Below are 15,196 nucleotides of genomic sequence, written 5' to 3'. Positions count from 1 at the left end.
AAATTCAAACAGCTGTTCCCCAAAAACTGCACTAAAGTATGACACATATTTTAGCATTTCATTTGGTAACCTTTCATAAGAACTATATTTTACTTGAATAATTTCATACAAAATGTACACAGCCAAGTTTTCAGTTAGATTTTAGATATTACCCAGACATTTAACTCTAGAAGTTTAAAAAAAAATAAATTCTATTCCCATAGTGAATTGTTGGCACACAATTTGATGCTTGTAAATGTCTGCCTGATTTGGACTAGAGCCAAGAATAAGATCTGCACAAAAACCATCATTTTACAAGAAATTCTATTGATCAATGGTCTTAAACTAAAGAGTGAGTGGTGCAGATGGTTTTCATTCACAAATAAAAATTATTAAACTGAAGTTTAATTTGTTGTCTCTTTTAGTGGCTGGTGGGTTTCATATCTAAAATCAACAACCTTCCCAAACTACTGTATATATAGGACTGCCTTCTGCTGACTACTTGCCCAACTAAGAAGGATATTATCATCAACAGGCAAACCAACAGCTAAAGTCCTCCCTCCACTCTTAAATCATACACCAGGAAGCCAATGTGCCAAACCACTGTAAGGAAGAATAAGTCAATACATTTACTCACAGCATAGGATGAGCAGAAGGGAGCAAGCAGACTCACAAACTGTGCCATGGGAGATAGAAGGAGACAGGTCCAATCCCAGTCATATCATAACTGCCAGGAGAGAAACTCATCATCTTACCCAGCCATCCCAGGAGCTCCACTCCCTATGAAGAGTCAGGAGCCCTTTCAATAGCCAGAACCCCACACAACACATGGACTGCAGGCAAACCACCCAACTGCACTGCAAGCAGAGTCAGTTCTTATAGAGGTGGCTTCTTGCCCCACCTCCAAGTTAATGTGGAAGGTAGGGGCACCTGGTGGTGATCTCCATCAGTTCCCCCCCAAGGCTGGCCAGTCCTTGGGTGAAAACCAGTCAGGAGGATCCTGGTTGTGGACATCATCCATATGCCAACTCTCATTCAGGGCTGGGGGTTTAACCCCAGCACTTCAGACTGACAGTTTTTCTGAGGGTAGTTGGAACTTGCAGAAGTTAGTGAGCATATCTGTCAATTAAAATTATCCTTTGAAGTATTGTCTGTGCCTGTGCTGTGGGCTTGGTCAGGTTTACCTGCACAGAATCACCAGGAGTCAGTAGAACTGTGCTCCCTCCTCAGATCCACATCCATCTCCTCTGTGCTGCTGGAAGGTCATGCTTGCCAGCCTGGTGTGTGGAGATGCGTGTATGCATCTCTACCTAGTGCACCCTACCCCTTCAGCCTTATGTGTTGGTGTTCACCCCACCTGATGGATGATCATGACCCAAGGTGGGGACAGGAGTGGAGTCTTAAGCCTCCTTGCTGATACTGAGGGCCCATCTGTAGCTGATGTGGATAGTAAGCCCCAAATTTCCAGCAAGAATCTGAAGAAGCGATGAGGTGTCATTTGTGATGCCCATATACCCTTCCCAGTGTCTTGTTCTTCTCCATGACCCTCTGACCTGCATCCATGGAGATTATTATCTCCATAGGTTCTGCTATGAAAAGTGAATGCTACGGTTGCTCTGAAGTGGTAGGATTCAGGACCACCCTCATCCAGTCCAGTAGCTAACTTGTAAAATAAATTTATCTGCTCTGCACATGCAAGTCATTTTCCTCTTCATCGGGAATTTTCCTGTTTAAACTAGATTCCATCAGTGCATTTGTTGTGAATAAAAGAGAAACCTTAAAATGAAGGAGCATACAAGGTCGCCAGAGTTTCAAGGAAAAGTAATGCTATTATGAAGTGTTTACTAAAATAGCTAAATGGAAATATGATGCAATTCAGGCCAGAATTTTGTCTAGATTTATGTTTTATCTATAAAAAAATATCACCACTGTACTGTGGTTTAAGTCCTTTGTAGCTTTGCCACTTGTGGTTGTAATATAAAGTTCCTTGTATCTATTATTGGCTGATAAGGGCCCACTGTCTTTGACAAATGATTAATAGTCACTGACCTCATTTCACGTGGGCTTAGTATGTGCTGGGTAAAACAAGCTGTCTGGTCATTGTAACCTACATGTGTTAGACACTCATCAGGACGTCATCATTCTTTCCTTTACAATCCAACAAAAACCCCAACCTAGTAACATTGTCTTTCCTTTTTTTGTAAAGTATGCAATTATGATAAATGTTATAAATCTAAGACTTATCATAGCAAAAGAAATGTTTCATTGATATGGGGATTAACATCTTGAGAGGATGGTAACGATAAACTCTTCAGAAAAACTTGTAGGTTTTACCTTAAGAAAAAAAAGAGTAGAACCCATATCCTTAATTATTTTATCAAACAATGTGATTTTTCTTAATTTGTAATGATATGTATTCACAGTAATTCAGATAATGAATCATGAAATGGATAAATGTGTTCCTTTACACTTTAAACTTCTTTTCAAATGCAATTATTGATAAAATTCTGGTGTATCAGTTAAATATAATGAACACCTCTTCCTATGCATAGGTCTGACCACTCTATTGATTTTAGGAAGGAAGTTATTTCTTTCACTTCCTTTAAAAGTTTCTGCTAGAGAAGCCTTTTTTAGAACCTATTGTTGCCATAAATATTGCCATTATCATGGCACTTGATATTTGCATAATATATCAATGATTCCAGCAGAGAAACATATTTACTACACACTCTCAAGTATTAAAAGAACGTTCAGCTTTGAGACTAGCATTCAAGTACTCTTATCTGTCTCAGATTAAACATTCCAATAGCCCATGCATGTGTTGTTATACCTTTGAGAGATTCAGTAAGATTAAACTCGCCTACAAAGTGGTGCAGTAAAAGGATTGTAGCTGTAGCATTTACTTGCATTGCAGTAGAACTTCTCCAACATTCATGCTGTGAAATTCATACACAAAAGGTCTTTATCTCCCATGTTTCCAAGCAAAGGCTTAAATAGCAGAATAACTTAAAGCACTTTTAAATATTGAGTTTTGCAAACAAAGAAGCTTATTTATTTTTATGATGCATTACAAGATCAGTCATACAACTCCATTGCCTGTACAATATTACATTATGAAGCATTATAAAATTACACAACAGTTGTCAAAATAAGTGAACAAGAACAATGTATCACAAAGTGTACTTTGGTTTTTCATTGTACTTTTTCTGTTACTTTACCCATCCACAAAATAGAGTAATTTGCAATAGATCTCCCAGTCGTTAATCTGAATTAGAGAAGTTCTGCTGCATTTGTCAGGCTATAATATGCATGAAAAAGAACATGACAAAGAAACAACTGGCACAGGAAATGTGTAATTGAGAAGGTTACATTTCTTTAAACCTGATGGCAAAAACCTTAGCTGCAGAAAAGTTGTTGAGAATCAAGTGGCTAACATGTAAAAGCTTGTTAAAATAATCCAAAATTGATTTTCCCTTGTATGAGAATCTGAGAATAGGAAAACATGGCAGCACATACAGTAAGGGTTTGAGTATAAAACACAGCAAATGCTTTCAAACATACTGTTGCATCTATGATAATATACAGTAGTTTGTGGGTTTTTTGGTTGGTTTGGGTTTGGGTTTTTTTTTTGGTAGCTTCAGGAGTTACTGAGAACATTTTTTATTGGTTTCACACTTTTCCTGAATATTCCAAGGCCATTCAGAGTTGTCTGACCATACCTACATGTGCAGATGGCTAATAGGCAGCAAAAGATTTTACATGCCTCCAAGATCTCTTAGATTGGAAGGACGAGATAGGTGTCATTTGTCACAGGTCTGGGATTCCCTGTTCACAGACTGTTGAATCTGTGCTTCAGTCCAGCCGCTGCTGTGGCCCTTTGGCAGCATGTCTCCTTCAGGGGATCTCCAGTGTTTGCAGGTGAAAAGACACTTCAGTCCAGCCACAAGCCAGCCTCTAAGGTCCGAGTCCAACTTCTGACAATTCTTAGAACTTTGGGATTTTAGGGTAGTTGACAGGGCAGGCAAGCTTCCAAAGAGGCTGGTACCAGTTGTATTTTTACCTTTTCTGGAGAGAAAATCTTACTACCAGTAAACCACCCATCTATGGAAGTACACATTTATTCCTCCATCCACCTTCTGAACTGGAAGCTTATTTAAATACAGACAGATCGGGCTCCTTGATCTGCATCCCATGTGTATACAACATTTTCTTAGAGGGTGAAACTGTCTGGGTTTCCATTGGCACAAATGCCCACACCTCCCTTCCCTGATATTACAGTATCATTTGTGCAAGATTGGTCATAAAATTTGTGCAATATCATTTGTTGGTTTTGATTCCTTCATGTTATTTTACATCTGTTGTTGAGAAAACACAATGTTTTTGAAGAATGAAACTGGAGGTGCCATACTTCTGACTTTGTGGTGATGGTTAAGTTTCCAACTTCATGCTGTAACCATTCATTGCATTAATATACTAAAAGCTCAGAGTTTTCTTGCATACATTTTTTGTACTTTTCTGAAAAACAAAGGTAGTTTTTACAGACTAGGAACATTTAACATCACCTTTAACAGGTTTGATTAATATTAGAGTTAGTGCTTTGCTGACTCTTGTCTCTCCATTGATTTTTAAAAGCCTGCTAGCTCCATGTCATCCATTAAAAGTTAAATGGGATACAGTATATACCCAGGATGCACAGAACAGTAAGATGCTGTTGGTGGCTGGCAGTGGAAGAAGGAATGGTTTTAGTTACAAGACTCATTAGGTACTAAATTCAGATGTTTTCTGAACTGGTGGAATATTAAAATATAATTTTTTTAATGAATGTTTAATTGTTAAAAATATTCAGACATAAATATTGACACAAGTAGCACAATATATTAATTACTGAGCTGTTAAGCCTCCAAATTCAGATCATTTGTATTTTTAGACTGATGGAGATGACTGTGTATGTTTTCAATAACCTGCACAAATTTATCATTTGAACTTTGATAATGAATGAAAAACAGGAACTGTTAACAGGTCAAACTTTCCACTAATGCCAGTCAGCATGATTATACTGTACTCACCTGTAATAGCATGTTACACTAAAGATCTTGTTTAATAAATAGAATTCACACCACCTTTGCTCTCCTTGAATCTAATCTACCACTCATAAGCCAGTTCATTTATGGATTTGAGACTTTAAGAGCAGATTCAAGTCTTCTGTGCAGAGTTGCACTTGCACTTTTTATGATCTCTTTTTTAGTTACTAATTCGCTGAAAATAAAACAATTTTTAAGGAGGTCTCTCTGTCTCCATTAGAAATATGGTATTTGGCAGGCTGGACTTGAAGTGATATGGAGGAAGGAAAAAGGCATTTTATAAATATGCTTGTGATTTTCTAAATCTTAGTGCTAGCAAAAAAAAGTTCTAGTAAGGCTTACAGTAAATGAAGATATTATGTATTAGGATGGAATGAATCTGTCACTTTGACGGATTGTGAGGCAAAGAACATATTAACAGATTACTCATAGTCAGAATTCAGCTCACTGTGAAAAATGTGCAGGAAATGATAAGTGTTGGTTTGTGCTGATTTAATGATATTTTGAAACTACAATAACACTGCAGGAGAATAATACAATGTAGCTTATGGCTTGCATTTTTTTAATCATCAATGTATTGCCAGATTGCCCTTAAATACTTGTTAAAATTGAGCTTTAAATTCATGCAAAGTCATATAGATATGCATATTTATGTGATTTTTCCAGATTTTTATTAAAATGTACTTTCAAAAATCGTTGATTTGTATTTATAAGTAGACTTTACACTCTTTTGGCAGTATGTCGTCTTCTGCATATTTACTCAGTTTTCCATTTTAAAGACAGTGGTTTTCCCACCTGGAGCCAAGTAGCACTGAACAGTTATTGATGTATAAATTAACATTGAACATTTTTTGGTTTATGGCATATTTATGTAAAAACCTTAATGGTCAAAAATTTATATTGTTTAAAGCATTTTAGATGCAATAATAGACAACTTGTGGCTCAGATGACTTCACAATTAGTACAGACATATGTTGTGTCAGGACTTGAAACATTTATTTCAACAATTTTTCAAATAATATGATTTCATTTTATTTGAAGATTTGTTTGTGATATGATTGCACATATCACAAACAAATCTTATAATTAATAGCCTATATAAGTCCTTGATTTGCTACTGAAACTATTATTGAAGTGTTTATTTCTATCTAAATACTTCTATTGAAAAAAAACACCAACCTCCCGTTATACATACATCATTAATGTATTACAAAGCACAACCTAAACAGGTGTGTATGAGTCACTGTATGATGTAAGTTAATGAAGTTACACATACACATTAAGTTCAGCATATCTGTAAATAACTGAAAATTCAGATCCGCCAGTCTGGAGGAGCCTAACAAGTAATGCACGCTCCAAAAAAAGGTGTAGCAGGGAATAGGTGAGGGCTCTTACAAAGCTAGGTAATTTTTTACTGATTTATCTAAGAACTGAGTCAGTCTTTAACAACCTTCCTCAAATAGCCATAATTAAAAATCCAAACAAGTGAGAAAAATTAGGTCTTCGTCTTAGCTGAATTGAATTTTTAGGCTGTATTGAACCACACTTTTGATATGAGCTGGCACATTGCATTCAGTGGGTCATGATAAGGTATTACTTTATTCACTTTGAGCATTTACAGCAGAATCTGCTTTGTGTGCTATTAAATATTACTAATAATACAACAGGAGTATGTGGTGAGATTTTAGTTGATCACAAGATGTCAAGCCGAGGTTGAATGGGACTCTGAGCAACTTGGAATTAGATGATCTTTAATGTCTCTTCCAACCCAAACCATTCTATGATTCTAAGAATTGGTCCTTTTTTCCGTAATATATTTTTATACTCTTGATTTGTACTTTGGCATTCTCTGGAACTCCAGAGAGTTAGTAAAATTATCCATTGTGAAAAATAATTCAGAAAATGTGCTCCGTTAATTATCACTCAGGAATAAGCAAGTTCTTCTGTCCAATTCATAAAGATGTACTAAGTAGCTTATTCATTTAAATATCACCTTTGGTGTTCTTTATTGATTGAACTCTTCAGATACTCATCTCTCAATTTGTTATGTTCTTGATATAAAACATGGGTTTTTTCATTCTCTGATTTGATTTAACATAGCCCTTGCCTTGAACTTTTATATATACTGCCAGGCTGACCAAATAATTTGATTATTCCTGCTAATTCCTGTATAGATTGCTGGACAAAACCATACTAAATCTTCAAAGCATTTTAATGTAGATTAAGTGATCCCATTAATTTAAGTAATACAAATTAGATCTGATCCAAAACAAATGTGATGAACTATGTTATCTCAATTCACAGCAATGCTAAAAATCTTTATACTAAGTGATTTGCAGTTTTCTCAGTCCAGCCAATGAGATAGACTAAACCACAAAAAATATGTAAAAAAATCAAAGTATCAAAGGCGTTCATTAAGATTTAAATCAAACCCCTCTGATTCTTTGGATTTCTGTTGATCATAATTTTGATACATTGTTATTGATAAGCGCTACTCAAAACATCACTAGTTTTCTCAACAGATTTTACCAGTGGATGCCGTTTTCTGCAAAATTGAACACACTGTAATAAAACTGAAAACAACATTCCTAAGTCCAAAAGAGTCTTGTGCTTCCCATCACAGTTCAGCTATCATGTTATATTTCAATATATGGCAATTATGTTCTCCATTTTTTTTAAAGAAAAAGACCCTAATATAAAAAGATTATAGAGACTTTTATTAAATTTTGTTATGGAGAGTAGCTTTCAAGATAATGAAGAATTTCTGTGCAAGCATTTAAGGTGCATGACACTTTGAACATGGGTGAGGGCTATGCCGAGCAACTCACAGTGCCAAGACAATACTCAGAATGCCACATTGATGTCAGGAAAGTTCTAGATCATTTATTGTACGTTGATTGCATTGATTACAGCTGGAGGCACTGATAACAAACAGAGTGCCTTTACTTAGTCAGAAAGTGTGATTAGTTTCCTGTTTTAAGGAAATAAACTAGCTTCTTAAAAGAAGTTAAAAAAAAAAATTCTTTGTTCTCTAAATAAAACACAGTAAATGGGAACACAGGCCAGTCTGCATTTCTTAGGATATTGCTGGTTGTCTCCATGCTGAGCTCTACTCTTAGGCAAGGGCTATGAATCTTTCTGGATTTGTATTTATTTAACTCATACACTGTTTCACACATGCTTTTGTTGCTTCTGAAAAGCATTGTGAAAAGTCTGTCTTGACTACAAAACTACAGCCTCTCTAAGAATTGCCACTGTAAACCCACCTCTCAGAAGTTTATCAGTCAGCTGCCAGAATTTACTACAATTTGGCCAAGAAGATTTCAGCACATGTGATTTATTTTACCCCAATATTTTTAGGGAAAGTTTATTTAAACATTGCTAGCTAACTTGTGAAAGGAATAAATCAGGTTTTAATATATAGTATGTAAACTGTTTCAACTTTAAAGGTAATATTAACTTAAATCAGTGAATCCATAATATTGTAGTATTTTCATTACTTGTTTTGATGGGAGGGGGTTGAATAGCAAAACTATTTGTTTTTCCTTGAACATTGAGAGAAAAAAAATTAATCTAGACTGTCTTAATAGGAAATATTAGAGTTGCCAACACATCTGTCACCTCTACCATAAGTAAAAACTCCTTTGCCTCCCTTTAGAACCAACAAACTCCCTAGATATTACACTTGCACCTAGAGAAAATAATTCATCTATTGAACCAGGTGCATCAAAATATAAAGATGAAACTGAACAACTCCTTTACATGAGAATTGACTCAAATAAACGGAGAACAAAATCAGAGACAAATTCATCCGGCTACTCACAAATCATCTCATCTCTGATTTCTCAGACTTGATCTTTCAGCAAGACCTTCCAGAAATGAGACTTCAAAGTAAAAATCATAAATTTTCTGAGTAATAAGAATTATTAATTTAGCAGAAATACTGGCTTAGTGACACATGATTACCTCGCTTCCTCGATGTTCTCTAAATGAATTGCCTCTTTCTTTTCCATTGGAGGTAATTGCCTTATCTTTCTTCCTTCTCACTAACATCCTCTCTGCTTTCCAGGTACCAACTGTTTTCTTTAGAAATTCTCTGATACATATTTTATACAAAAACCACGTATCATTAAACTCTTGTGGTTTGTGCCAGACCCGTAGAACAGCATATATGCTCTAAAGCTTCTTTACGTTTCTAACTACATTTATTGGTCTGAGAGATGATTCTCTTTAGAAGCAAGCACTATCTTTTCTCTGTCCTTCCACCACTTCTGCTTCAGCAATCTTCCTAGCAGAAATACTCTAGTTCCCCAGATCTCAGACATCACTGTCTGTTAAAAAAGCTGTAGTGAGTTTGGAAGAAAGGGTAGCTTGGGAAGCGGAGATGTAGACGAGCACTAATAGTTCTTCCTTACCTTCTCCAAAATTGCCAGTTTCTCCAAGAGATTGCCTTTGCTATCCTTGTATTTCAGGGCAGTTGCAGAGAATCAGGTAAATGACAGTACTTTGTGCTCTCTGACCACATCCTAGGAGCATGGTCTGATTCTAGAGCTAGGCTTGTGCTGGCAGATTCTGAGGCAGCACACACTGCACACAGAAGTGGCAGAAATGGAAAATATATTCTGCCATGCCACTAGGTATCATGGCAGGCATTTAACTGTAATTCCCAAAAAATTACAAAGCTTTGGTGTAAACAAAGAGTGTTTGGCTGTATTCAAGGAATGCAGATCTGGTGAGCAATGAGAGAGAGCTAATGAGATGTCTAGGCTAGCATATTGCTGCATGGATTAGTTGTACCAGTTCTCACTGGCACCAGCTGAATAGCAAAAGTGGAGAGGGATTTGTTGTGGAGTTGACCATCTATGTGAAAATAATACGATGGTGTAAAAAAATTTTGAAGTATGTTTTTTACATATTGAAATGATGGAAAATTCAATATCTCTTCCTTTAAATCTGCTATACTACTTGCTGTATTTCTACACCAGCAGTTCTGTTTCCTGAGGCAGAAAATTAGTTTTTTTCCATTTTGACTGCAAACAGATAGGTGGTTGTCCCCTGATTCACCCCAGATTATGCGAATATGCCAACAGGACATGATGTAGAATCAATAACAAGTCCAGAAGTAGCACAAAAAACTAGCAAAAGAAGAATTGGCATATTTTAGCAATTATAACACATGACTGAGCCTTGCCAGGTTTCTCTATCAGAATCAGATCTTACACAAAACCATCAGGGCACTTCAGAAAATAGGAGTGCATTACCTGTTCACTTGGTGTTGGACAATTGAGTTGAGACAACTACAGTCTGGTAATGTAAAGAAAACCATCGATGTTTAGAAAAACTTATCCCTTCTAGACAAAGCCATGGGTGTTGAAGTTACCTCCACAGCTCTGGCTGATCTCCCTGGCCTCTGGCACAAGTTTGCATGAATAATGGTTTTGTGCCAGCCATGGCCAGACATAACTTGAATCAGCCCCAAACGATGTTTAATCTACTGTGTAGAGCTGCACTGTTCACATCAATGTGAAGCAAACAGGGGAATTTTAAAGACCTCTTTTCCCTTCTGTTCACCTTGCAGTGAAATAGATTGGTCAAAAACAATGGATCTGGTTCTATCAAAATGAGATGGTTTACTGAGGACCCTCAAATTCTTTGTTGAGGTGTTAACTCACGGTTATTTAGCCTTGTTAATTATTACCTCAGAATCCTAGCGTGGTAGATGTTGGAAGGGACCTCTAGAGATCATCTCATCCAACCCCCCTGCTACAGCAAGTTCAGCTAGAGCAGGTTGCACAGGCCCACATCCAGGCAGGTTTTGAATCTCTCCAGGGAAGGGTATTCCACTATTCTCTGGGCAGCTTATTCCAGGATTCTGTCACCCTCTCTTCTGCTGACCACTTGCCCAGTATAGAAGGATATTGTTATTAACAGTCAGATTCCAGATTCCTCCCTCTGATATTAAATCATACACAAAAAAATCCAAGGTTACAGAGCACTTGAGAGGAATAAATTAACACATTCACTTACAGCAGAGGATGTAAAGAAGGGAGCAAGCTGGCCATGAAACCAAGCTATGAGAGATGGAAGGACCCAGGCAATCAGTCCAATTATGTAGAACTTTCCCAGAGAGAGATTTATGGCCTTGTTCTGCCAGTCTGGAAACTCTACTTCCTATGAAGAGTCAGGAAGCCTTTTCAATAACCAAAACACCCACACAGTACATACACTGTGTAAACAAACTCCACTGCAAGCAGAGTCAGTTCTTATAGAGATGGCTTCTTGCCCCATCTCCAAGTTACTGTGGAAGGTGGGGGCACCTGGTGGTGATCTCCTCATCAGTTCCCACCCAAGGCTGGCCAGACCCTGGGTGAAAACCAGTCAAGGAGGGTCTTTCTTGCCTGGTTGTGGGCATCATCCATATGCCAGCTCTCATTCAGGGCTGGGGGTTTAAACCCCAGCACTTCACCCTCACATGAAAGAAGTTTTTCCTTAAGTTATATGGAAGCTTTAATGTGTTCTATCTCTTCACCATTCAAGAGGAGAGATGGGAGCCTAAGGAAACATCAGCTATGCACAGCATACAGAGATTAGTTTCATATACAGGACTTAGTAGTGTTGTAAAAGTGTTGGCATGATGGTTGAACTTGATGATCTTGAAGGACTCTTCCAACCTAAAGGATTCTATGATTCTATGTATGGAAAGAATTACGAGCCATGATCACCCACCCAAGGAATGACATAATTTTGTGACTTAGATGTGTCTTTCCAGGGCTATCTTTTTCTGATTGATAGTACAATACGAGTGGCTTTTTCAGAAAAAAAAATCTGCAGTTCAGTTTGCAATAAAAAGCAGTAACAATAACAATAAAAACAACTGTTCTGTTTTCCTTCCTTTGAGCTGCAGCAAAGACAGTGTCTCATAAAGTGGTGTATGTGAAATGAACACTGGACTTCTCATGCATGTATGATAACAAAAAAGTCATTTTTAAAAGTTATCACAAAGTCATGTTCAGAAGAGACATAAATTGCCTGTTAAATTGAATGGGTGAAGAAGGTCCATATTCTCTCCTCCGTGATAAAGACCCCATCAAATTTTTTTTCTTTACAGAAGCAAAATACATATGTGACAGCTGTGATGACTCCTTTGTATAGACTTGCCAATAGTTTAAATTGTTAGTTCAATAACACTTTTTATTATTTATAACATAGAAAATTTTATGGCAATAAAAAATTGTTTATAATGTATTTACCTAACAAAGCTTTTTTCTAATATCAGCGATACTATCAGTAATAACATCCTGACTCAATCCAATGTTTCCTGCTTAAAAACACTAGGAAATTGTTAGTATATTATTATTAGCTCTAATCACTAATTCCATCCCTTTGATGAAAATTTTTTAAATTAAACTGGAACGATTATTTAATACATTTCAGCTGTCCCACAGTTCGTGAGCACTGTTAATGGCATCTATTTCATGTCTAAGCTCAGCTGTAACTCACCACCCACCCGGACTGTGACTGATTCACCACTGGCTGTGTCAGCCTATTACAAGGGGCTCCAGGCAGTGCCAAGCCAGTGGTACCCAAACACATCTCTTGTGATTGTCTTTAAGCCTTTTTCTTTAGAAAGGGTAAGGATTTTTAATCAAATTGACCACCGCAGTCTATCATCAAATGCAGATTGTTCATCCTGAGTCTTTATTCCTCAGAAAAAAACCCTCATGAGTCCCACAGGCTTTCAAAGTAGAGCTCTGTGGATTATGGCTCGCACATAGCGTGCACCTTTTGCTGAGAGAGCAATACCAGTTGAAATCTGCAAAGCAAACGTGACTTAAAACACAGGTTTTAGTGTGTACAGAGCAGGTGAAAAGACTAAGGAGGAAAGGAAACCTTAACTTTTAAGAGTAGTATTAACTGTAAAGTTTACTTTTATACCAATAAAATCCTGCTTGATTTTATTTCATCACACTTGACAATCTGCAATTTCCTCTGAAGGCTTGTTGGGTTTTTTCATAATCAAAAGAATTAGAATGAATAGGAACACAAACTATGCTTTTATGAATAATATTTTGATTTGTATTTTTCAGGGACTGGTTGAACATGTTCAGTCCCCCCATCATTCCTGGAAGCCAGCAACTAGACGAGGACACTAAATCTTCAACAAATCAGAGTATTCCAGGTAGGAGTTTATGAAGACAATGGAAAGGACCTGGGTAGAAAGACATTTCTAAATGCAAGTTTCTATGGTGCTGGTGCTGCCTTCTCTTAGTTTCCTATGCTGCTATACTTTGGTTCCAAGTTCTCTTATTCATTAGTCTCAGCTCAAGCCAGCAGGGTTTTCCATGCATGCTTATTTGCCTCTGATAAAAAGTAACTTATGCAGTTGCAATTTCCTAATGTTCTGGCTTGATATGGATTAACTCATAAAAAATGCACCTTATTTGTTTAAAATAAGGAATTTATGCTAGTGGGGATGGTAAACCTAGGAAAGAAAAACCACAAAAACTAAACATCCTTATTCAGAAGCACACTTATACTTAAGTGATGCTTCCTTTATGAAGAAAACTTCAGATTTATCTTTAAATGAAAACTCAGCAATATTTCTTAAGTAAAAGATGTTGTCACCACCTAAAGTGTTTTTGTTTAATAATGCTATTTGCTTAGGGAATGGCAAAAGAACTTAGCAGAAACTGGAAAGTCAACAACTGCAGAATGAAACAAATACCAAGTTTTCTTAAATGCCCTTTTTTCTTGCCAGTTGTCTTAGGAAATGGGCAGGTATCTCCACTTTTGGGTGTGAGCTCTGAATTGGGTGTGAGCTCCCATAAATCTGACCTCTGTATTTTGCCTGCATGAGGGATGAAGATGTCTCAGTGATTTACTGTCTAAAATAGATTATGTCCCTCAAATGGGAACTTTTTTCATAGATGTATATTTGTAGTTGTTTATGACAGCAAAATAGAATTTTGCTGTCAGGGAGGGACCTTGCTTTGAAGAATCAAATAATACATTTTATTAAGGGTCCTACATAAGCCAAAGAGAATTGCACAGTAATCCTTGAGTTAAAGGCATGTTGGACATAAATTTGTGATAGGTCTCTGAGAATCTTTTTGTGTTAGTATATGAAAACCAACACTTGCTGCAGTTAAGCCAGAATTCTGTAAATTTTTAAAAGTGTATTACTATCTTTACAAAATAAGTATACTGGGGAATTTGTTGAATTTCTTCCATTATTCACACTAGAAATTCCAAACTGTTTTCTGACTTGTTCCTAAACTCATTTTTTTATGATGAAATATTTTACATCAGTTGTCTCTGTTTTGCACATCTGGAGAGCAGAAAAACTCTATATGCCATGGCTTTTATTTTGGCCTTTTATTTTTGTGCCTTTACCAAATTCTGACTCATATATATGTATGATATTTGTTATCTCTAGCACTTTGGAAATTTTTCTCTTTTTTTCTGCATCACTTCATTTGAGGTTAGTTATTTGTGTGACAAAATAACTGTTTTATTACTGATAATTTATGAGGTCTGATCAACAGACTGAATGCTCAAATACATTCCAGAAAATTCTGCTACCCAACTCACTTATTTTTTTTTTAAATATCACATTAGAAAACTATTTATTTCTCATGTTGGTGAATTACTTAAATGTCATAAGGTTATTGCATGTGTGCAGTTTTCCAGTATTCCAAGTATCACAGGATAACAAAAGCATAGTATCAGTAGTGAAAATCTGCAGTGAGTCATAATGTATTCAAGATACTAATTTTATCTAAAATATCCTTGAAGGAAAACTGCTAGTATAGCATTAATGTGTTTATAGAGATTTTTTAATTGTTATAGTTAGAAAAAACTCTCTAAGTTGGGGCATAACTTTGGGGAAAAAAAAAAGGTGATTCATTTCCAATAAATTTTTCTTTTACTCTATAGTTCCTTTCGTGATATCTGTACTATCCATAGTACACAGTTAGACAGGGAGGTGTATTACAAGTTATATCTAGAAAACAAAGTTCCCCTCTTATTCACATGAAAATACGTGCAGGGAATTATTGCTGCAAAGGTGTAAATCCAGCTAGTCCTGGGTGCAATCTAGTTCTGATTGGCTGTGGACTCAAGGCGTACAGGGGAAG

The 15,196-nt window shown here is 36.5% G+C and overlaps 1 protein-coding gene across 1 annotated transcript in view; it reads left to right on the top strand.

Annotated features, from left to right (window-relative positions):
* LOC103768621 (chromosome unknown open reading frame, human C3orf67) overlaps positions 1 to 15,196 on the top strand; it is a 70,631-nt gene that overhangs the window by 53,874 nt on the left and 1,561 nt on the right. Inside the window, exon 15 of the mRNA XM_008935774.1 lies at positions 13,148 to 13,239. Within this exon, the coding sequence (XP_008934022.1) occupies positions 13,148 to 13,239 (92 nt within the window). The remainder of the gene's footprint in view (positions 1 to 13,147; positions 13,240 to 15,196) is intronic.

The sequence above is a fragment of the Merops nubicus genome, unplaced genomic scaffold (genome assembly GCF_000691845.1).
Source record: "Merops nubicus isolate BGI_N331 unplaced genomic scaffold, ASM69184v1 scaffold16782, whole genome shotgun sequence".
Taxonomy (NCBI): domain Eukaryota; kingdom Metazoa; phylum Chordata; class Aves; order Coraciiformes; family Meropidae; genus Merops; species Merops nubicus.
This window is presented reverse-complemented; position numbering and strand designations above follow the sequence as displayed.